Below are 22,833 nucleotides of genomic sequence, written 5' to 3' on the forward strand. Positions count from 1 at the left end.
AAATATTGTGTAGGAAAAATTCGCAGAACTTCGGGTACAAATTGTCTGTCAAATCTGTTAAAACATTTTTTATAGGAATTACTCGACATGATTTCTCTAAGTTTTTTTCACTCTATTTTCCTTTCGATCTCATTAGAAACATTGAACAGATAAACTAAAAATATGTGAGTCAAGGAACTTCTATCGAAAATGTCTCAATAAAATAATTGTAACATTTCTAATGAAAGAAATGCGCAGTTAAAGTGTTGTTAACAATTGAACATGAATAATTCGGCACTCAAAACGACATTCACCTCAACTTCTCAAAGTTTTACTACTTCATTGAATAATTGAACTAAAATCTAAAATTTTCATTCATTTTCTCAAGAAATTTTGAAATCGTAATTTCCCCACGACGAGATGATCCGGAATAATTTTCTCGCAGTAATAATAGCCCCATACAGTATTGGAAAGGAATAATAAATAACAAGATTTTTGCACAAAAATGTTAATGTAATAACAATAATATAATAATGAGTGTATACATGATTTTTAATACAAATTTTTTTTGTTGTTTATTATTTTTCGTTTATTCTTTAGTGTGTAACCTACCCAAGTGGGCTTGGAGTTGTACAAGTGGAGCTCGGTGATTCTCAATTGGAAGAATTGAAGGAGAGAAGAGGAATAAATGGTTAGAGGACCACTCGTGCGAGTAGAAATTTTCTTGTTTATTTTTTATTCGTATTTGCAGAGAACTCCGGCTGCCCCAAGCCCACTCTCACCAATTGTAACGAGTTTATTATATTAACATTTAATAATTGTTTTGTTTTTCTTCTTTCAATCTGATTTAATGGGTGGAAACCGTATACGTGGCATCTAGCTAAATGCGATTACAAAAGAAACAAGAAGGAGATGAAGAAATAAAATGAGATATTTTTATAGTGGGTATAACCATTGCCCTAAACCTTTTTCCTTGGAAATTTCATTCAGCACTGCCTTCACTCTTTATTTTACGGAGTTAACTATACAATGTAAATTTGCAATAATGTCAGAACGTGTTCTTAGCACCTACAACATAATAAAAAACAAGTATGTACGCTTTTCATGGGTATGTACAGAGCACATAAAAACTTTGTATAACAAAGTTTTAAATTTTAATGACAAAACGTGTGAAACTTACTCCCCTTAACGTCTCTTTTATTCTTGATCCTCTCACTCTTTTGATTCGACGAAGTAACAATGTCAATTGTATTTCAAACTAATCTAGAGGCTGAATTTCTCGCAACCAAGATGGGTAATGATTTTACGACTGATAAAAAAAATCTCCAGAGATATAAAATGGGAGGAAAACTTTTACTGCCAGTGCTTTAATCCCTCCCTCCCCGAGTTGAAATTCCACAATGCACCTTACCCCGCGCTATCCAGTGCATAAAGACATTTTTTACGATAACCGGATAAAAAACTTTCATGTTACAGTGATAAAATGTACTGTGAAGTGGCATAAAGTATTTCATGCGAAAGTAATATCCCTTAAAAGTAAATATAAAGTATAAAAAATATTGATTTCGATCCTGGCCACATTTTTTCATACATTATTCTTGGGTGAGCGCCCATTTCGCATGAGAAAAAAACATTCTGGAAATGCTAATAAAATTTCATCTTGGTTGGAAGCCAAGTGGCAAAAGTCCCTGAAATATAGCAAGGTTCTTTTCTTCCTCAGTATTTTTTTTCCGCGTATGAGTGCTGGGGCAGGAGGGATACGAAACGACGGAATAACGATGCCACAAAGAACCTGGTACAAGACATACATTCAGGCTTAGTACAGGGAACGATGACGATCCCTCATGCTGGTGAATAGAGTAGAAAAAATTGCTCATGAAAATAACGTTGGACGGATATTCACGTCATCTGGAATAAAATATTCCCCTTCATTTTCACAATCAGCAGATGCCAACTGATCCTCCAGCTGTCTCACATCCGAGACAGTGGTGTCAGTGTCATTATCAGCAATCTTCAATTCCATTACAACACTGTGATATCACAGCGCTGGAGCTGATCGATCGTTGGTCTTTGTTTTCCTCAGTTTGACAGTGGCAAATGCATTGTTACTTCTGGAAGAGACTTATCAGTTAATTAAGGGATGCACAGGCAGTCATAATTAGACGCTGTCTACAAAGCTAACAGAGACAAAGTGCTCTAGCACAACACGACACTAATATCGCACATAATAAGGGAATGTGTGCCTCCAGGAGTACAAATTAAAAATAACAACTGATAGAGAAAAAAAAACTTATGAATAAAAACAAATGGAATGGGTAATAAACGTAAGTACGAGAGTGATGGAGTTAAATTGAGTGCTCATTTCTTCTTCTTCTTGTTATTGACAGATGCGTCGGCACCCCAGAGATCGTACCAGGGGCCACAAGTGTTCTTCTCCCTCTCTCTGTCACTGTCCCGCCGCAATTTTGTCCGCGGCAGGAGAGTTTTCTCCGTCTGGTCCTTCACGACAATACAACTGTAAGTTGACTCCTCATCAGACGCTTCAGTTTCCGAGAAATTCTGAATCAAGCCATCATCATCGTCACCATAGGACTTCATCCGTCGTTCACCTTTCTTCGCCTCATTATTCTCCTTCAACTCGGCAACAACCATATTACGTTTAGCCTCGAGACTGCGTTTGCGTTCTTTCTCGAGAATCGCTTTTCTTGACACATTTCCAACGAAATAAGATCTCTCCTCTCTTTGAACTCTGTATTCAGATCGTTCAACTGCTTTTGGCCGTTCAGCCGGCGTTGGGAAGTCGTCGAAATAATCCGATTTATCTGGTACGAGACTACGCTCAGCTGGCTTCGGCTCCTCGCGTTCGTGATCACGCGTTGGGCTTCGATCATTCGTGAGCGTATTGTCACTGCTGCGAGAATCTTTACCAATGCTTCTACCCGATCCGGAGTTGTTGTCGGGCGATGACTTACGGGATATCTCCGAGTCGTCCTTGATTTTGTGATCCTTTGTTTCACGCTTCACCATCTTCGGAATGTCAACCAAGGATCTGTGCTGCCACAGGGCCATTCCCTCGAGCACCTCCGAGTCCCGCCTGAATCTCCAAAAGGATTTTGTCCTCTTCACCAACTTCGGACTCTTCATGTCGATTTCGTATGCACGACCCGTCTGCACCAAGTGCCCGAGAGCTGTACTTTGTCTCGGTAAATTCTTTCTATCATTATTCAGTGTATTGTTATTCGTGTCGTTGCGCTCGGGACTCCTTGTAGCACTTGGGTCTCTCTTACGGCTCTCAGACGGTTCATTTCTCCGATAGGCAACTTGAACCTTCTCAATCACTTTAGACCGCTCGAGTTTCGTTTCGAAATTCGACTCATACCCCCGGTCTTTCTCGAGTGTACCCGGGGTACGTGAAAAACGTCCAGTTTCACCGTATATTTCCTCCTTCTCCGAGTACCTGCGCTCTCTGTACGGTTTATCACGTGGTCGCTCCGGTGCATCCTCAAACGGTGGTCTTGGTCGCTCGAATCTTCGGTTTGAATTCCTCTCCACATTCTTCTTGCGATCGGGATTCTTTTCAAATGTCCTCTCACGCTCGTAAGTCGTCTGATGGTTCTTCTCCTGGTATCTGTCCCTCTCGAATCTCTCTCGTGGCTGTGCAGCTCTTGTGTCACGCTCGTACTTCTCATAACTCGGTGGCTTCTCGCGGTCCAAACTCTTGGTGTACTCCTCCCTGCGTCTCTCCACAAACTTCGGTGGACTGTGTTCACGAGCATACTTCTGAGCCGTTTGCTCAAGCTTCTGGGCTATGTGCTCGACTTTTCGTCCAGTCTCGGGGATCGTGATGGTGCTGGCGTCCTCCGAGTCGGAGGCTGACGACACTGATTCACTCTTTTCATTCTGGTACTTGTGGCTCTCACGTTCTCTATCGTTGGATTGGTAGCGCTCGTCGCGGCTATTGTCGTGATTGTCGTAGTACTTTTTCTCCTCAAATTTGTCGGAATAATTGTTTGCAGCGTACGCCTCCTCCTCCTCGTTATTGATCTCACGGTCTTCCTCTTCGGACTCGTCGATGTCTCGTTCACGCTTAAGGTTCTCCCGTCTATCCTCGTGGGATCTGCGGCTCGACTCCCTCGGACGTTCATCACCATTTGTGTATCTACCATTACGTTCAATCTCCTGTCTTCCACGTGACTGCTCGTAATCTGACTTTCTAGTTGATTCACCCTTCCTCTCACGTTTATCACGTAACTCGGGGTCCGGGTTGCGTTGGGGATCCTGAGTGTCACCGCGTCGTCTGCCGTTCACAGCTGTATACCTTCCCTCGAGATCACCTCCTTTGTTCGTACTTTGATGCTTGGATTCTGACCACATGTCCATACTGTTTCTGTACATGCTCCAGCTCTTATCGTCTCGGGGGATTGTCTTCCAGGAGTCGTTCTCCCAGTCCTTGTTCTTCTCGTCTGCATCCCTCTGCGGGGGGGACTGATTCTGCTGCTGCTGCTGTTGCTGCATTGCCCTCTCCGCCGCCTCCAGACGATCCCCACGAGTTTTTCTCCGTCTTTGTCTGGGGTTTTTTTTTAACATGTGTTTTTCGGTTCGCCGGGAATTCGTGGTGGGGGGAGAGAACGAAGTTTAAATAAACGTGAATATAATGAAATAAAAAAAACTGTCGGGAGAAGAATTGAGAATGATAATATGTGGAGGACTACCCGAGGACTGCGGTGAAAAAAGGAGGGGAGAGAAGAGTACACCCATGCGGAAGGACACTCGCGAGATAGGGGGAAGAGAAGGGCCACCACCGGCACGCGTTTAATTCCATCGACCGCGGTAACGCATGCGGAATCTACAAAGAATACCAGAGAAGTATAGAAAAAAATGTAATCTAAGGGGAAGGGAGGGGAGTTGGAGGGTAAAAGCCTCGCCCTCGGCATTCGGATAATCCCCAAATGAAAGAGTTTTTAGTCTTCAATTTTTACTGCACGTTTGAGGAGATGTAAATACACCATTCGGATCTTTCCTTTTTTTTAGAAGCTGTAGAGGAGGTCATAAATTAGCTGGGATTATGGAATTGGCGATTCTACGAGCCAACAGCAGTTTCTGGGTTGCCTGAGTATTTTTTAATCTTTGTTTTCTCTTCTGTACTTAATATCAAATTGGCCGAGTGAGTTTGGCCTGAGATGTATAGGATTCGCGTATTGGGTGGGAGCATTGCCAAGGAAAATCTTCTACTGCAATTCTACAATAGGCACGTGGCTACTTTCAAACGATCGGTCGAGCATCAGTGAAGATTAGCGACTGTACAAAGCCTTGATACAAGGTAGAGAACCCAAAAAATAAAAACTTGGTTTGAGACATGAGTTTCAGAAGGCGTGAGCTGAGAATTTCAGGTTTACATTCAAGTTTTTTAACGAAACTTAATTGTTTGTGGACATATTGAGTACTCGGAACAAATTTCATCGAAAAAATCGAAAAACTGTTTTTCTTTTTTTACTGAAAGCTATGAAGATTCGAGCAAACAGTTCACAATTGATAAGATGAACATTCAATTTTTTATTTGTAACGCTAGATGGGGCAATAAATAGAGTGAAATGAATGATAAAATAGAATAAACTCAAATTATTTGAAATGTTGTTTCAAGTCAAGTAAATTTTTTTTGGGTAAAGATCAACAATTGTTCAGCTACTGGAGTTTGGGATAATAGTTAAAGGGGTAGCGCTAGGGGAATAGTCCGGCAGCCGAGACCAAAGCTATAGTGTGGTACTGAGGTGTGTGCTTGAAGCCAAGTCATGCTTACCTCATTGCTTCGTCGTCGCTGTAGTCAATGTCCGGTTGGACTGGTGGTTCGTTGGAGAAACCACTGTCGTTGCTGCTGTGAAGTGAAGTTACCGCTTGTGGGGGAGGAATTGGCGGCACAGGGGGCTGAACTCGTCGACCCCCTGCTAAGAGGGACGGCAGTGTTCCCGATGGACGGATCTGAAAATAATAGTTCAACTATTCCTGCGAAACTTGGAGTAATGAATAAGAATCAAATTGAATTAATTTGCCTCATTTTCCTGCTATTCAAACTGATAAACCGAGTTTCGCTATTTTTCCCTGAAGATGAATAGTATATTACGTGCTAAGGCGGAGAAGTGCTGAATTCAACGCTGGTGGAGTACAGGCGCACGAGGCACGTGAGTCGGAGACGAGGCCGCCGAAGGCGGCCGANAAATAAGGAAAATAAGTGAATCTCGAGATCTTAGTTGAGATAGATGGGCATAACTGATTGTTTTGTTAGATTTTATTATTTAAACTATGAGTATTATTCTTGCGTTTACGTTGTAGTTTATTTCAGAGTTTCAATAAAAAATTTTCTATGAAATGATATTTCTAATATTATTATTATCAAAATTAAGATTTTTTAATAATTTATTTTTCATTTTAATTTTCAGGTGTATTTTCAAATTTAAAATTTAACAATTTTGAAGATAATGAAGGGGATTCACTGGCTGAATTTATCAGTTTTTATATGTAGTTTTATATTTCGGTACATTAACGCTGGGTGGCGCCACACGTTTTTCAGTCCTAAGGAGTGCATTTCTCACTTTTTCACTCCTAAGTAGTGCATTTCTCACTTTTATACTGCTCAACGGTAAAAAGACCTACTTCTCATGCTTAACTACCGTCGGTAAAAGAGCCCTTTTTGGGCTTGAGCAATGAAAACAAAATTCTTATCTCTGGAGAAGCAAAAAGTTTTCATCCTCAGGAGATGTTACCGGACTCGATAAAACTTTGTTTTCGTCAGAGGAAAAAACTTGGGGTTTTTCAACTGGAGGTGGGCGTCATAAAGTATTTACATTCTCGAGCTCGATAATCCTCTTTTGAAAAAATTATTAACGATATCTCACCGATTTTGGCTGGCGTCCCGTGGGAGTTGCCACGTTGTACGAGCTGTGGCTCTTGGGGACATTGGTCGGGGTATTATTGTTGCCACTGCCAATGTTGTTATTGTTGCCTACATTACCATTTCCAACGGTACTCAGCTCGTCGATACTGGGCGGCGGTCTCGACGGGGGTGGTTTACAAGGAGGCATTGCTCTTGGCTCCGGCGATCGACCGTTGTTGGCGGCGTGGTTTGGGGATCTGTACAAATATTCTAATTGAAGCTAGTCATTTAAGTTCTGAGATAGAAAAACTTTCATCCCTTTTTTGAAGAAATTTATGCCCTCAAATGTAGGGTTTGAAGTTAATTGATAAGACACATTCTTGCATGTAATACACTGTTGAAAATTGTCTCAATTTTCTGTGCCAAATTCCGGAAATTTTTATCGTGTTCAAGTTCCACTGGAATTTCAGAAAATCTTGGCATTGAAAAATCAAATATTCCATTGATTTTCTGTTCAAATGATTTAGCAATCAATACAATATTTGATTTTTCCGTTCAATTATTCTGTGAAAATTCAGAAAAATCAGGAAAATTCAGGGAAAAATTGAAAATTCATGTAATTTTATTTCTGAATATTCAGGTTCCACTGAAAACTCACGAATTTCCGTGATTTCTACCTAAAACTTGAAATTTCATAACCATTTTTACCGTAAATCCGATTCAACGTCACTCTCATGAGATTTACTATAATGTCTTCCATGAAATTTTTTAATTTCTAACAGTGTATTTTAACTTAAGACGTCTTGAAGACGTTAGATTTTACACTGAATGCCCTGCATCCGTCTCTTTTTTATTATTTAGAAGCCATAAGTCTTCTGTCTTCGAATTATAAAATGTAAAATAATCTCAAGATTCATCCTCTCGATACCAAGTAATTTTCCTCTCATATTGAGCAATTTCCCGGCGAAATACAGCGAAGCAAAACTTTTTAAAACCACTGAACTTTATGGGTTAAATCTTGAGAGTCAAAAGCATATCCTATACTCTCAACAAAAGAGTTTACGATCACCCACGCGGTCAGGATATCCTACTGCCTCTCATTCCCTCTGTATTCTTAAAGAATCCTGGATAGAGCCCACCACTTTACGTTTATGGGTGGATGGAATGAGAAGGGTGAGAGGGTGGATGGAGTAATCGAGTAACATCGTATATCCTGGTCCACGAGATTGCGAGGTAACATGTATCGACTTGGCTGCAGTCGATCGACCGAAGTGATACTGTACCCAAGGATTTGCGAGGATATTATACCCACCCTCTCCCCCGTCTGGACGTGTCCGGTCAAATTAACCCCGTCGTCGTTGACACACGCGCAGACCGGGATAAATTCTGGATTCACCACCCACCTGATCCTCATTTTACACCTATTCGTAACAGTTCGCATCAGGCTGTCTCACTCTGGTTTGCTCTCCACGATATTCGAATCGATTGTTATCATCAGCTCAATCCAAGTGGATAGGGCAACGAGTGTCATTATGTAATCGGGGGTTTGGGTGAAACTTACCCTAAACTATCGTCTATTATAATTTCAGTGTAAGCCAGCGGAAACCACCCGGAGCTCTGGGTACGGAGATTCTCACCGAATTGCCAGCCTTTCTGACGATCTCCTGGAAGAATAAGGTTTCGATAGATCCATAATTCGTTTTGAAGGGTATTAAAATTCTCAATATTGTGAATTTGAATTATATTCAATACCAAATTTTTCATGGGATTTGGTATTCATTTTGGAAATTGAAAGGTATTGAATTCTTTTTCAAACTCATTTTGAATGTTAAAGATTACATTCAATGGAATTTCGAATAAATAAAGAATTCAGAATAATTATTGCCTACATTTTCAATGATTTTCCTTGTCATATGAAGGAAATAATTGGATATAGAGATTACCTGATTTATTAATAGCACACCACACCATTGTTAGAAAATTTTGCCTGAAGTTATAGCTTTAGTGGACTTTGAAGCAATTTCATAATTGAAAATTCACAATTTGATGAACGAATCAACGAAAACACTAAATTTCAATTTAATTATTCCATGAAAATAAATAGAACTCAGAAAAAAAATTCCGGTTTCGATTTAAAAATTCAAGTAAGATGAGGAATTTTCGTCTTTCCACTGCTCAAAAATTCGAAATTTCATAGAATTTACAGTGACAATAAAAATTTCACGATTTTTTCCCCCAAATCGAATCCAACGTCGCTCTCCTGAAAATTGTTAGTAAAAAATCCACGAAATTTCAATTTTTTTCTAAAAATGAGGAAGTCATCACTAAAAGTTAAAAATCTCAAGATTAATTTTCAAACAGTATAGTAGAACATTTGTTCAATCCTCCCCAGAGACCTGCTGTCCCCTCATCGCCAAAGTCAAAAGAATTTATCGCTCCAACTGTCGATATTCCCCGAATAAAACGACTTCCTGATACCATTTATCTCGATAATGACCATCGAAAAGCTGGTAAGACCCTGAAAACAAATTCTTGACTCACCCATGAGTGCGATAAGATCGCCCTCGAGAAAGCTCAGTTGATTCTCTCCAGAGCTCAGATAAGCAAAAAGCGCACGAGCAAGTGAAGTTTCACCCCACACCCCAGAGGAGCTACCAGTTCCACTAGTGCCACTAGTAGCAACAACACTGTTACGCGAAGCTGGTGCCATGGATCTCGGTCTGGGCGGAGTTTCCGGGACATCTGCATAAAAAAATAACCGTTATTTTCAGTTTCAATATTTCGTCCGAGCATCATTTAATTGACCACTCGAATCACAAAACGATACAGAGCGGTACGAAAGGAGGAGATGAAAAAATCAAACTCCAACGTTCGTTCATCATTTCTTTTTTATGAAACAAGAGGGGTACTTGACTACTCCCAGTGAATCCATCCAATTCCAACAATATCAATTCACTCAATGCACAATTCTGCGCAGCTGGGGGATGGGAGGGGTACACTACAGAATAAATGCATCCGATATGCAGAAATGTTTGAAATTGCCAGTGAGATACAACAGCATATTTTACAATCCGTCACAAGTCCATGGAAAATAATCTAACCGCAGTTTTTTACATTTTTTTTTTGTAAATCCCAGGAAAGAATGGACTGGTAAAGATGATAAGTGTTTGCGTGCGCTTGTGCACTTTGGGCTGCAATTTATGATAATAGTGTGAATGCTTTTGTACTGTTACGGTGAGTGGTTGTAGAACCACAAAGGGTGATGCATCGTGGGGATTAATCACCTGGTCCCAGTGAAAGACTCGAGGCATGGAGATTTGCCTCTGACCTTGCCCTTGATAGCGCTGAGGATATATGCGAGCCAGCATTGGGATGAATTGAGGGTGGATGGCTCGGTGGCTGCCCGAGACGCAGCTCCAGACATGAACTGTCCATGCTCCTTGTCTTCCGCAGTTGGGAACTCATGGTCAACTCTGACCCTCCATTCTCCTCATCCTCAGGCCAGAAGGAAACTTGCTGTTTGAGTAAATACAAATGTTGACATAAAAATGGAAATTGAGCAGTGAAAGGAGAAATTGGTCTGCTGAAAAATTATATTTTTCTCGGGAGAATATATGATGGAGTGGAACAGATAATACTTCGGGGAAATTCACGAAATTGGGAGAAAGGAATTTAAGATCTTTCACAAAAATTTTGAGGATCAGGAAAACATAATTTATTGTTCCGCAATCACTTGATGTGAGGAAATCCCATAGTATTACACCAGAGAAAGAATAACATTGACGAGGAAGGAATATTATTTTCCCCAAAAAAACATTCCCCCAGACATTTCGGGAAAAACATCTCAATTTTGAAATTATTATTTTTTCTGTGGAAATTATGAGTGTTTACTGAAAAAATATATATATTACTCTAAAATAAGCGAGGGTAGGGGAAAACGGACATTTTATACCTTTTCCTGAAATCTTAATCACTCACTAAATTGTCGATCGAATGGAATAATTAAAAAAAAAAAAGTAAAAAAAGAGAGTAGAAAAAGTGAAAAAAAGTAAAGACATGAACATTATAAATTTAATTGATTTAACCCGACAATTGATCTCTTCTGCATATAATTTTTCGGCAGAGCAAATTTCTTCTCTCATTCAGGGAGTGAAATGGAAAAGTTAATTCGATCGGAAGTTGTATTTACTCGGAGCCTAGAGGCAAACATATCCTCAACTGATTGGGGCAAATATTCACGGGTATTCGCAACTTCACGCCACTCATCCACAGACGGATGCAGAGCTGCCAGTGCAACTTCGTGGAAACTCGCGTAGTGTTTTGCCAATGAACACTGCCGCTCCAAAACGAAACCATATCTCCTGCGTTCCTGAGTCATTGCCTGTGAAATATTCATCTCGTGTTTATTCAATGTATTCGTATCAAATGTTTGAGTTTATTTCGTTTATCATGCGTAATGAGAACTAACATTCTTCAGACTCTGTTCGCAGAAGGCGTCTAATTTAGATTTTTCCTCCTCGAGTATTTGCATATTTTTGAGCTCCTTATCCATGGCGAGACCACTCTTGCTGGCTCCGCGTGATTTTTTTCGCTGCTTTTTCATTGTTGCCGCCGCTTTGCTGTAAGTCTCTGATCTGGTTTTATGCTGCTGGAGAAACTTTTTTTGCTCACTCTGAAAGTACATGGGAATTTCATTATGAAGTATTTTTCATCCAATTATTTATTCATCATGAGAAATTGTTTCAGACGCCTTCTTACCTGAACTACTTTCGTATCTTTTTCGAGATTGGTTTCCAGGGGCACTAGGAGATCAACGTAGAATGCTTTCAACTGAAAAATTAAGGGAAAAAATCAGGTTCGCCTCAGTCGATCCCGAATATATTCAAATTATTTATTAAATTATTTCTATGAGTCCATTTTTTGAATTAATAATCATTGCGGGGTTCTCCATGGTTTCCCGTGCAGTCCTAATGGGGTACAGTTAAAGGGTAAAACGGCCCATGTTAACGCAGATAAAATCAGAAGAGAGACGTGAGAGAGACAGAAGAGAGACATTGCGAATTTGAATCGAATAAAACTCTTCATTTGAAATTTTTCTATTCATTGCAGCAATATTTTTGTTCGAAATTAATAAATTCTACATTTATTCCAATTAAAATGTCCTAATTACGTAAAATGAACAGTTCATTCATTTCCAATTAATAAAGTCTTTATTTAGATCCAAGAAACATTTGTTACATTCAACGAAATATCTATTTTTGTGAATAAAAACTCAAAAAAAAATCGAGGATAAATTTGAATAAAAAGCTTGTCACGATCAATTTGAATGAATTCATTCGTATAATTCGAATAAATCATTCCTCTGAATGCATCTCAAAATACTACTAATTTTCCCAAAAAAGAATGATAAATAATTCGATTAATAAAATGTTGAACACGAATGCGGTTTGAGGCAGTTGTGAGAAAATGAATCCATCCGGAGATGGCCCTTGACCGGTGCTTGACCCGTTTCTGAGCTTAATTACATTGAGGAGGTAGCGGAGTTTGTACGATAGAAAGTTCAAGCCGTCGTTTCAAAAGCACCACACGAATGGCACGCTCCAGGGGCTGCCTATCTGGATTTCCCTAGTTGTGCCCATGGTTACGAGTTAGTTGAAGGATAGTTAATTGGCGACTTCTAGCGCTTCTCCTCAGCCATTCAAAAACGCAATGAAAACCCACTCGAGGTGATTTTTCATAACAAACAAGATACAGTTTCCTTTTTCGCGACCACAGGGAACTGTATCTGCAGCGTTTAAAGGCAATTCCAACCGAAATATTGAAAAAATTATGAAAGCTCACAGTTCATAGTTCAGCAACTGATGAAATTGCACAAAAAATGAAACTTGTATGCGAATTACTGGCACCGAATGCCAGTAATCTCAAGAAATGGGCTCAGTGATAAAGATGGAAAGAATTTATTTGTGCCTGGCTCAGTAGTATAGTAATTAATTTAGATAAATTACGTAGTCTAGTAATAAATTAAGTAATCTAGTAATTTTCACGTGAGGTGATTTTTCATTAAAAACAAGACACAGTTTCCTTCATCACGACAACAGAGATCTGTATCTGCAGCGTTTAAAAGCAATTCCAACGGAAATATAAAAAAAAATTGTGAAGCTCATATTGGAGTGCAGAAGACTGAACTATTGGATGCACTGGAAAATTCGAATAAAACAACTGGTGAAATTGCACAAAAAGATAAAACTTGTATCGAAATTCGACATAGGTAAAAGGTATTTTTATACCCCCAACGAAAAAAAAATATGGCAAAGAGAACTGAACAGTGGAGGTGCCCCGGAGGCAATAGCCAAACGAATCCCCGAAATCCCATTGGCTTTTGCTTCAACTCTAATTCCAGCTACCGGGTTTTCTCGCTACGATGGATACCAATTTTTCATTCACCGTTTTTCCTAGGCGTAATAAACATTGATTAGAGAGTAGCCAAGCTCTTCGTATCAAAATACGTTATAAAAAAAAGAGAATGAAAGAAAAAGGGGAACAGTCATTTCGAAAAAAATATCACTGGGGTAGAGACTGTGAGAGCCTGAAACAGGGGTATTCGTCGGGTACGTGAAATCGCAGTGCGCCTCGTTGCGCTCACAGCTTCCCTTGTCAGCCCACTCAATAAAGGCCACGTTCCGTTTTATTTTCCGCAGTCACCCCCCGTAGAATCGACTGTTCCGACCCGTTGAAAAAGTACGTGTTGTATAAAAAAAAACAAAAGAAGGAAAAATCCATCCCCGAATTTATGTCCTGAAGGACGTAAATTTACTTTTCCCACTTGGATAAAAGGTCCTGGGATCAGAGGAAACAGGACAATTTACCCGAGTAACAAACTTTTAAGACTCTCGTCTTTTCTCCTACATTGGGCAATGATGTCGGAGGGGTATCGCCGTGGATTTAACCCCTCCCAGCATTCGATATTGATGGAGATTATGCGAGGAAATAAAATACTGACGGTCTTCATGAAGTCACAGACCTCTCGGCAGCGCCAAGTGCCTTCGCAAACGGACGAACCAGTCAGTCAGAGGGCGATGAAAGTCATGAGGGGGTGAGCGCGAGTGAAATGGACGGGCAAACATTTCTCTCTGTGCAAATTTAAACCGGCTGGAAAACGCCGTGGCTCTCCCTCCTCTATCTGCACCCTCTTTTCTTCCTTTTTTGTATCTACGTTCTCCTACGAAACTTCGCACACGAGGGATACGCGCTGTGGTTACAGTTGCACTCAAAGGCTCCGAGAGGTTTGGATTTGAAAAAAAAAATACGGGGTTTCACCCTTTCACCCTCTTCTATTTATTCTCTCGAGTCCCTGTTTTTCCACGAATCTTCAGCGAACCAAAACCACTCATTCGACGCTATCTGGATGACCCTTGTGGCCATTTAATGTTGAGACTTGGATTTTCCATTTTGGTTGTGTGCCCACACAGGGCATTCCACTGCCCCTTTCCCTCGACACTTTCTTAGCCTTCGTGAATTAAACTTTGAAACCTCACCACGTCGAAGCAGGCAGCCACTTAATCGGATTAACTGAGAGTTCCAAGTTGGCTCTATATACATCTTGTACTTTCGACGTCCAACTCTACTCCCTCGAGGCTCTCCGGTTGAGTTTCCAATTATCCACGTGTGAAGCATGTCATGATGAGGAGGAGAAAATTTTTGGTAATTCAGGCAGGAGTCGTGTATAATATATCATCTTATGAGGTTCAGCAATTGATTCGAGGGGATGAATATAGTGTGTGGTTGCGGATGAATTGGCTTGTGTGTTATCCCTTTCGAGGATTTGTATAGATATCTTTAATGATGATATTTTTGATTTATTTGAGAAATGGTTCATAGATTTATTCGACGAGTTGAAATTCATCAGGAAATATTAATCTATTAGACGATATTAATGAGCAACAATTGATCTCGATTGTAGTTAATGCAAAATTTATTCATTTTTAACAAAAATATTGTGGAAATGAAAAGAAAAATTTCAAATAAAGAGTTTTATTCGAATTAAATGCGTAATTCTTCTGGGTGTCAGAATTTATGATGATGAAAAAGGATGTGCATGCGTTAGAATTATCCAGAATGTTAAGGCGTATTGTGAAATATATTGGCAATAAGAACGGAAAGCTGGTGCATGATAATTTGAATTGTAAATAAATTGTACACGAGGATTGAGTAATCGGTGTCTCCTAAAAGGATTTTAAACGACGAAAGGAAGGTGAAATTAAAATACAATAATCTTTCATTTGCATCAAACCAATAATATTTGTTGTCAGAGGATTCACGTGGAATGAACGAACCGTTTATTTTATAGAATTAAAAAATTGGAATGAACACAGAATTGTTTAATTTCCAATAGAAGAATTGCTGAAACGAATAGAAAATTTTCAAATAAAGAGTTGTATTCGAATCAAATGAGTTATTGATGTCTTTATGGGGCATCGATAACTCAATTCTCATGTAAGCTCTGATTGGCTTTCCTTTCTCGTTGCCAATACATTTCCCAATACCGCACAGCATCGTAGAAAACCCTAACCGATCCGCATGCTTCCTCATAATCATTAACATGAAACTCCAGTAATGCTGACCGTTGCCGTGAGTATCACTCGCTCGGTCGCAGTTAAATTGCCCGCCATCGAGATAAACTCAACGTCTAGAAGTCCTCCAGCCAATCGAGCTCGGCATGAAGTGTCTCCTGGAGCTGGTACTTCCCCCCATGAAATCTATATCTCAGCTATCCAATTCCCTTCGAAGAAAAATCTTTCTTTATCGTTTATCCCCTTGCCCTCGAGTCCCCCCTCAGACAAATCCCGTGGTATACGGGAAGACCTCGTCTTGTGTGTTTCTGGAGTCAAAAAGCCAACTCCCAGATTCGAATCTAATTTGGCGGCTTTCCATCTCAACGCTGTTCTTCAACATTTCCATGAAGTGAATGCGAAAGGCGAAAAAAACATTCAATGAACCAATTAGGTCAGTGCGGGACAAAACTACATCGGAGAGCCACCGAATGCCAGTAATCTCAGGAAATGGACTCAATGGTGAAGGTGGAAAGAATTTATTTGTGCCACCGCAAGATAAAAAATCCGGTCAACGGCCGCACTATCGTCTTATGACATTCAGCGATCGATTTGAGGAGATAAATATATTGTGATGTTTGTGGATAAATTATCATGTAGGTTACCACTTGCAAGGACTTATCATGGTTGTGAATTTATATTTTTAATGATGACATTTTCATTTTATACGAGACGAGACGAAAAATGGTTTATAGAATTATTCAACAAATTGAAATTGAAGAGAAAATATTCAACTATCAGACAATATTAATTGTGATATAATTTTAAGTCCAAATCATGTTAAAAAAAGCTTCAGTGAAAAACTTGAAATTTTGTAGAGCGACCAATTGCCATGAAATTTCAAAAATCTTTTTACTGACAAATCAGGTTTTTCTGGAATATTGAATGAAATTGCAATTTTCAGGTTCATTCGCCAATAAAACTACAAGGAGGAGGTATGAGCAAAAAGTATCCGCGACATGGCACCGAATGCCTGTAATCTCAGGAAATAGACAAAGAGCTTCGAGGGTGGAGTGCACCCTCTGATATACAGTGGTGAAGGTGGATAGAATTTATTTGTACCACGGCAAGATAAAAAAATCCGGCCAGCAGTCTCACTATCATTTTATGACATTCAGCGATCCATTTGTGGGGATTAATATATTGTGATGTTTGCGGATGAATGATCATATGGGTTACCACTTGCAAAGATTTATCTTTGTGAATAGATATTTTTAAGGATGATATTTTCATTGTATACGAAAACATTTATAGGGTTATTCAACAAATTGAAAATGGCGAGAAAATATTACGCTATTAGACAATATTAATTATAATATAATGAATGACAAAATAAACATAACAGTGCAAACCAACAAAAAACGATAATGTAATTAAATGACAAACAAAAACAGAAGAATGAAACAAAAATTTGAGTATGTATATTACTAAAACACTTAGACAAATTAAGCAGTTTAGTAATTTTATAATATAAGCAAAATAACCAATCTTTTTCGTCATGAGTATTATTTTGAACTGTTCATTTAATCAATTTCATTATTATACTTGATGTTTATTTAATTTGATGCTGTAATTGGGTCTATATTAAATAAAAATGAAATGAAATGAAATGGGATATAATTTTAAATCCTAGTATTGTTAAAAAAAAAGTTGTTACTGATAAATCAGGTAATTTCTGGAGTATTAAATGAAACTGACATTCCCAGGTCCATATACCAACAAAACTACATCGAAGAGGCTTGAGTTAAAAGTACGTGCGACATGGCACCGAATGCCTGTAATCTCAGGAAATAGACAAAGAGCTCCGAGGGTGGAGCGCACTGATATACAGTGGCGAAGGTGGAAAGAATTTACTTGTACCACCGCAAAATAAAAAAATCAAGTAAAATACTGTAAAAAGAAATAACGATAGAGAAGCTCTATGCTCAGCACACACGCTATTCTCTTTTTCCTCTTCCTCTATTTCAATGTTTTCTTTTTCTTCCTCTTATATTTCCCTCATTCTTTTTTTCTCTTCCGCAGTGGCGGCTCCTTATCCAGGAATATTTATCGTCCCATTCCGTTCTCTTAAGTACACGGTAAGAGCCACATTTTTCCGTCTATTGTCCGGGGTAAGAGTGCAAGGAAAAATAGAGTGGAGGAAAAAAATCTGTCGTCCCATGGCTGAATGAGGGAGGGGGTACGCGGATGGGCAGGACTAACACTCGGGGTTGTAATTGGGCGCTGTGATTTCGGTAATAAAGTCGTTTATGTCTTGTAAGTAATGACGGAGGATCCCCGGGGAGGTGTAAAGGGTCAAGCAGGGGAGTAATTGCCCTCGTCTGAGCTTGCCTCGGGTACTTAGGACAGATGATATATATTGTATCCATCAAAGGCAGGGAAATGAGTGAGGAAGTACTGGAGTATTACGTTATTTGATCAGTTTCCGCGCTGCTGAAAATTTTTGGATGAAATTTCCCGTAGACTTCTTCGGAAATTTCATCATGTCATAGTTCTACTGGAATTTATAGTAATTTTGTCGTAGAAAATTCACAATTTTATAGAAACGTCAAGGGAAACTCTAAATTCTAGTTCAATTATTCTATGAAAATTAATAAAAAGGAAAATTCTGGTGAATGTATTCGTCGATTTCAAATAAATTTAGAATTTCGAGTAATGTTTATGTCTCGATGGGACATTGAAGTAAATTTTTGGAATTTTCATCTTCTTACTGCTTAACGGTTTTATTGAATTTTATAATGAAATTTGGAATTTATTGATTTTTCCCCTTAAATGGAATTTAATGTCACTCTCATTAATATTATTAGTCGACTGTCCATGAAATTTTAATTTTTTTTCTATTAGTATGTCATAACACTTCAGAATTCTCATAAAATGACAATTCTCCTGAAATTTCAAGGGATTTCGTCAATGAAAATTCATGATTTAATGAAAAAAATCTGAAAGCTGTGAAAAATTGATCAAAATCAGCAAATATATTCCGGAATTTTGTATTAATTGAAAATTCAAATGAGTTGGAGAATTTTCCTCTTTTTTCTGCTCAAAAATGAGGAATTCTATTAAATTTTCCGTGAAATTTGAAATTTCATTTTCTCGCAAACAACAAACTCATCGTTTCGCTTGAAAAATGGAATACGATTTGACTAAACTACTTCAATAATTCACACATAATTGTTGCCTCATTTGAGAACGAGAGATGGAGAAGTTATACATAATGAAGCGATAAAACCCACGAAAACGCAGAAGAAATTAATTGACTGCTGCGCTCAATGTTCTCAAAGCCAACGTACACCTCAAGTTTTTTAACTTTCCAATTAATATTCCGACGGAATGTTTCGGTGGGTCGCGTTGGTTTTCACACCGTGAGACTCTTCTTGCTATTCTCAGTGCATAAATCAGGGGTTTTAATTGCCTCGCTTTATTTAAATAATTTGAATGCCCAGCGACTACACGCAAAAACGTTTTCACCGCGGTGGCAAAAGCGTCTCGGGATATTCTCAATTTTCACCAGCAATGGGGTTGTCCTCTTTGCTTGAACTTTCTTCAGTAAATTTCATTTCCTCGGTTTTTGCGTGTTGAATGAGGACTAACTGGGGTGACTTTAATTTTCAATTCTCCCTTTTTTTCGTTTTTCTTGTGACTTACGATGTTCATTTCCTGCTCTTGGATCTCCTTGTAGACCTCCACGATTCTCATCAATGCTGAGCCTGGAAGCACAAGATTTTTCGTTAATATTTAGAGTGGAGGAATATTAATTTAGTAGTCAGGTGGTCAAACGATTTAAGTCGACTTAGCTCATAGCTTAGTTTTCGAGGAATATCTCCAAATCTAAGGAAGACGGCGAAATTTCCGCCAAAATATTTTTTGAAGCTCTCAATGTCCTCTACCGAAAAGGTCATAACAAAAATTTTGCTATCTGCCTTAGATTGTGAGATATTCATTGAAAACTCACAAATAGTCAAAATAGACTTGAACCGTTTGAGCACTTCGCTACTGAATTTATTTTCATTATTCAATTCATCGGTACAGATGACTAAAAAAGTAAAAATGAGTTATTTTTTTTCGTCATATGAATAATTTATGAGTCATATGACGTCATATTTTTTTTCATAATTTGAGTAATTTTGATTAGTCACAAAAAATGTCATAAAATTATGAAAAATGAAATGCCTCGTAACAATGCTATATTAGTATAGTATAATATAGTATATTATTTTCTAACATATCAATAATGAAATATTATAAAATGAAAACAAAACTAATAATGTATTTATCCCATCACATTATAGTATAGTATTATATTTTTCTTATGAAGATTAAACTCGACCAATATTGCAGTAAAGTCCTTCTGTCATCGTCATTCAATTCAAAAAAGTTCATTCGTCTTTTTTCACTCACTGATATTCATTCGATTTAAACTTTAAACTCCAGACGCGAATTTTTGATAAAATAAAGTACGATCGATCAGCGGTGAAACCCATTAAAAAAAACCGTGGGTAACCGGTGTAAAAGTTTGGGGGGCTTGGTGAAAATGCGACACGGAGTAGGTGGGTTTATACCAGTGTTGAGAGGAAAAGTTGTAGTGCGGGTTATGGGGGTGATGCTTGCGGTACAGCGGCCTGAATAATTCAGAGGCCAGTGGCGATACTTTAATCCAGCTGGTGAGGGCAGGGGTTGAGAGTGGTCGCGGGACAGACTTAAGCGTCAGGCGCTTTGCCGTGAGTGACTTTCGCAAAGCTTTTTGGTGGTGAGAAGCAAAAGGCCCGGGCTAGTGCTCCCGGTAAAAATATCGAACCTCGATTCCAACTTTGGTGAGAATTTTTCCACGTCCGGAGAGTGAAAAATTCGCGAAGAATTTTTTCAATTGCGCATCGTAATCTGGGTAGAGACAACTCCTTGAATATCATGTGGATAATCCCATTGTAATGGGCACATGGTACAGTCTGGAGTGAACCCAGCACTTGGAGAATGGAATCAAAAGAGTAAAGGCTACGTATACATGTATAGTGAGCGTAACGCGGCGTAACGACGCTTATGGGGCTTTGGCCCCGATGTGCGGCTTCACTGAGAGGGATCGGGTTAATGCTTGGGTGCAAGGGGTTTAGCAAGGCAGCGTAAACATCGACAACAACCCCCTCTGTACACCCAACCACCCTCTCGCACACTTCGCGTTTTGGTATTGTACGCGATTTCATTTTGTCTCCATTTTCAGACTCCCAACAAATGTCGAAAGGGCGGTGATAATATTGTGAGAGGAATAATATGATTCCATGATTCAGCATGGCGAAGAAATTCGCATTGTGAGGGACATGTCATTGATTTTCAGGAATTTATCTCCACTTATTAGGGATTCGCTATTGTAAAATGCAGTGCGTGCAAAATTCTGCAATTCAGTGATTTTACAATCACTAATTTTCAGAATAATGTCATATTCGTAGGGACCTGTCTCTAATTTTTGGGAAGCGATCATTTTTTCTTTGTGTGAATTTTCAATCAAAACAAGTATTCAATACTGAATTATGCTGAATTTTCAATTAATAATAAATTAAAGAACATATTTACCGAAAATCTCTTCAATTCTATCAATTTTCCAGCAATTGAATTAAAAGTGACAGTTTCCAGTGATTTTTAATCGCATTGCGAATTTCCAATGATGAAATTCCTTGAATTTCAGTCGAAACTGTGTGAATGATTTACTGAATATTACTCGCGTTATTTAAAAAATTTAATCTTTATTCTTCAATTTATGAATACGAATTATTATTCATTAGGTAAGATTAATTTAAAAATTTAAATGAATCAACCGATAACAAATTAAATATCATTAAAAATTAATTAATCATTCTGTAATCCCTTCTCTGAATTTCCCGTTTCTGTGTATTTGAAGGGGGACGGTACAGCTGAGAGAATAATTGAATTAATTCAATCTTATCAATTTTTACGATTATATCAAGAACTAGGGAAAAAGGTAAGGTGATCGCACTATTCGATAATACCACCAATTTTCGACTCCATTAAGTGCTTAACAACCCATTCAATTCTGATACTTCTCGAAATGCGAAAAATAAATGGTTTATCGGAAAAGCATTACCTCTCAAACATTCCCTAGATTAATGCTACAAGAACCGGTTCAATAACAAACTTTACGGCAAGACTTAGTTCTCCCTCAAATTCATCCGACACAAAACATCGTAAACATAATTTTAAGAGTGGAATCTTTAATAATTCAGGTGTAATCTTTATGAGTTGTATGGTGAGATCCATTAGTATAATGAGAGGATCACTGTAATTTTCAAGATGGAGGGACACTATCCAGAGACTGGTCCCTGACAATTCTTTATAACCTGCGCAATGCCGAGTCACGTGGCAAAACCATAAGGGTGGCCGTGGTATTTTCCACTCAGATATAACGGAATTTCACTCGCAATTAAATTCTGAAAACTATGAAACCCAGTGTCGTCACTCACAGCGCCCTTAAACATCTTCACAGGATGGTTTAAATAATTAAACCGAGTAAGGAGAATGAAAAAATAATACCGAGTGTGTTGTAGTGACGAAATGGCCGGAAGCCCATAAAAGCTTGAGCCCTTCGTGAATTGTTGATGCGCCTGGGCGAGAGAAAATGGGGGAATAAGTGCGGAAAGTCTGGGGAGAATTCACTGTTGGAAATTTTTGGTGGAAGTTTTCGATACGATGTGGAAAAATTGAAGAAAATTATTAGATTTAGTTCAATGATTCCATGAAAATTTAGGTGGACATAGTCTTGAGTCTTCAATTTATTGAAAATTCAGTGAAATTTGGTAGTGAACATTTAGGTTTTGTTAAAAAATTCAAGTAGGTTTGCAAAAATTCCAGGAAATACGCTTTCTTATAGTATCGATTGTATTCGGTGAGTACCTGAACGTACTACATTCATTTTCATTTGTACCCCACACCCCTAGACGTAAGAGGTGCGGGAAAAATCGTGCAGCGTCGCAAATGAAGGTACGGAAAAAATTTTCATGAGCAAGGATTCAGCATGGATGGTACTTGTATGTACTATATTTTTCCATTTCATTTATAAACCCCTTCAATACTTTACCCGCTTCTAAAATCGTAAATGTATGAAGGACGTCAGGAAAACACAGATAACTTCTAAATCGTTAGTACTCGTTTGTACAAACGAAAATTATTCATTATTATTATTATTATTATTATTATTATTCTCATCAAATCACCTGATTCCATTTTTATCAACCATAAAATCATCGTAATGGATTCCATATGTAGTTGGTGAGTTTTGATGTGGATACAAACGTCTGAACTTCCGTACTTCCACTCCCATCGCAGTACAAACGGAACAATTTACTGTACATGATAATGAGACCAAGTACAAAC

General features: G+C 38.5%; 1 protein-coding gene across 1 annotated transcript in view; it reads right to left on the bottom strand.

The window, feature by feature from the left end:
• Positions 1–521: 521 nt before the first annotated feature.
• Positions 522–22,833, bottom strand: part of LOC107036644 (calponin homology domain-containing protein DDB_G0272472) — a 120,684-nt gene continuing 98,372 nt past the window's right edge. The window contains exons 5-14 of the mRNA XM_015254744.1: positions 19,102–19,163; positions 11,606–11,677; positions 11,316–11,519; positions 11,037–11,228; positions 10,132–10,363; positions 9,389–9,589; positions 8,409–8,511; positions 6,870–7,104; positions 5,777–5,955; positions 522–4,546 (exon numbers count right to left, since the gene is read on the bottom strand). Of these exons, the coding sequence (XP_015110230.1) occupies positions 2,338–4,546; positions 5,777–5,955; positions 6,870–7,104; positions 8,409–8,511; positions 9,389–9,589; positions 10,132–10,363; positions 11,037–11,228; positions 11,316–11,519; positions 11,606–11,677; positions 19,102–19,163 (3,689 nt within the window). The 3' untranslated portion in view covers positions 522–2,337. The remainder of the gene's footprint in view (positions 4,547–5,776; positions 5,956–6,869; positions 7,105–8,408; positions 8,512–9,388; positions 9,590–10,131; positions 10,364–11,036; positions 11,229–11,315; positions 11,520–11,605; positions 11,678–19,101; positions 19,164–22,833) is intronic.

This window comes from Diachasma alloeum, unplaced genomic scaffold (assembly GCF_001412515.2).
Source record: "Diachasma alloeum isolate Michigan unplaced genomic scaffold, Dall2.0 Dall_scaffold_00176, whole genome shotgun sequence".
Lineage (NCBI taxonomy): Eukaryota > Metazoa > Arthropoda > Insecta > Hymenoptera > Braconidae > Diachasma > Diachasma alloeum.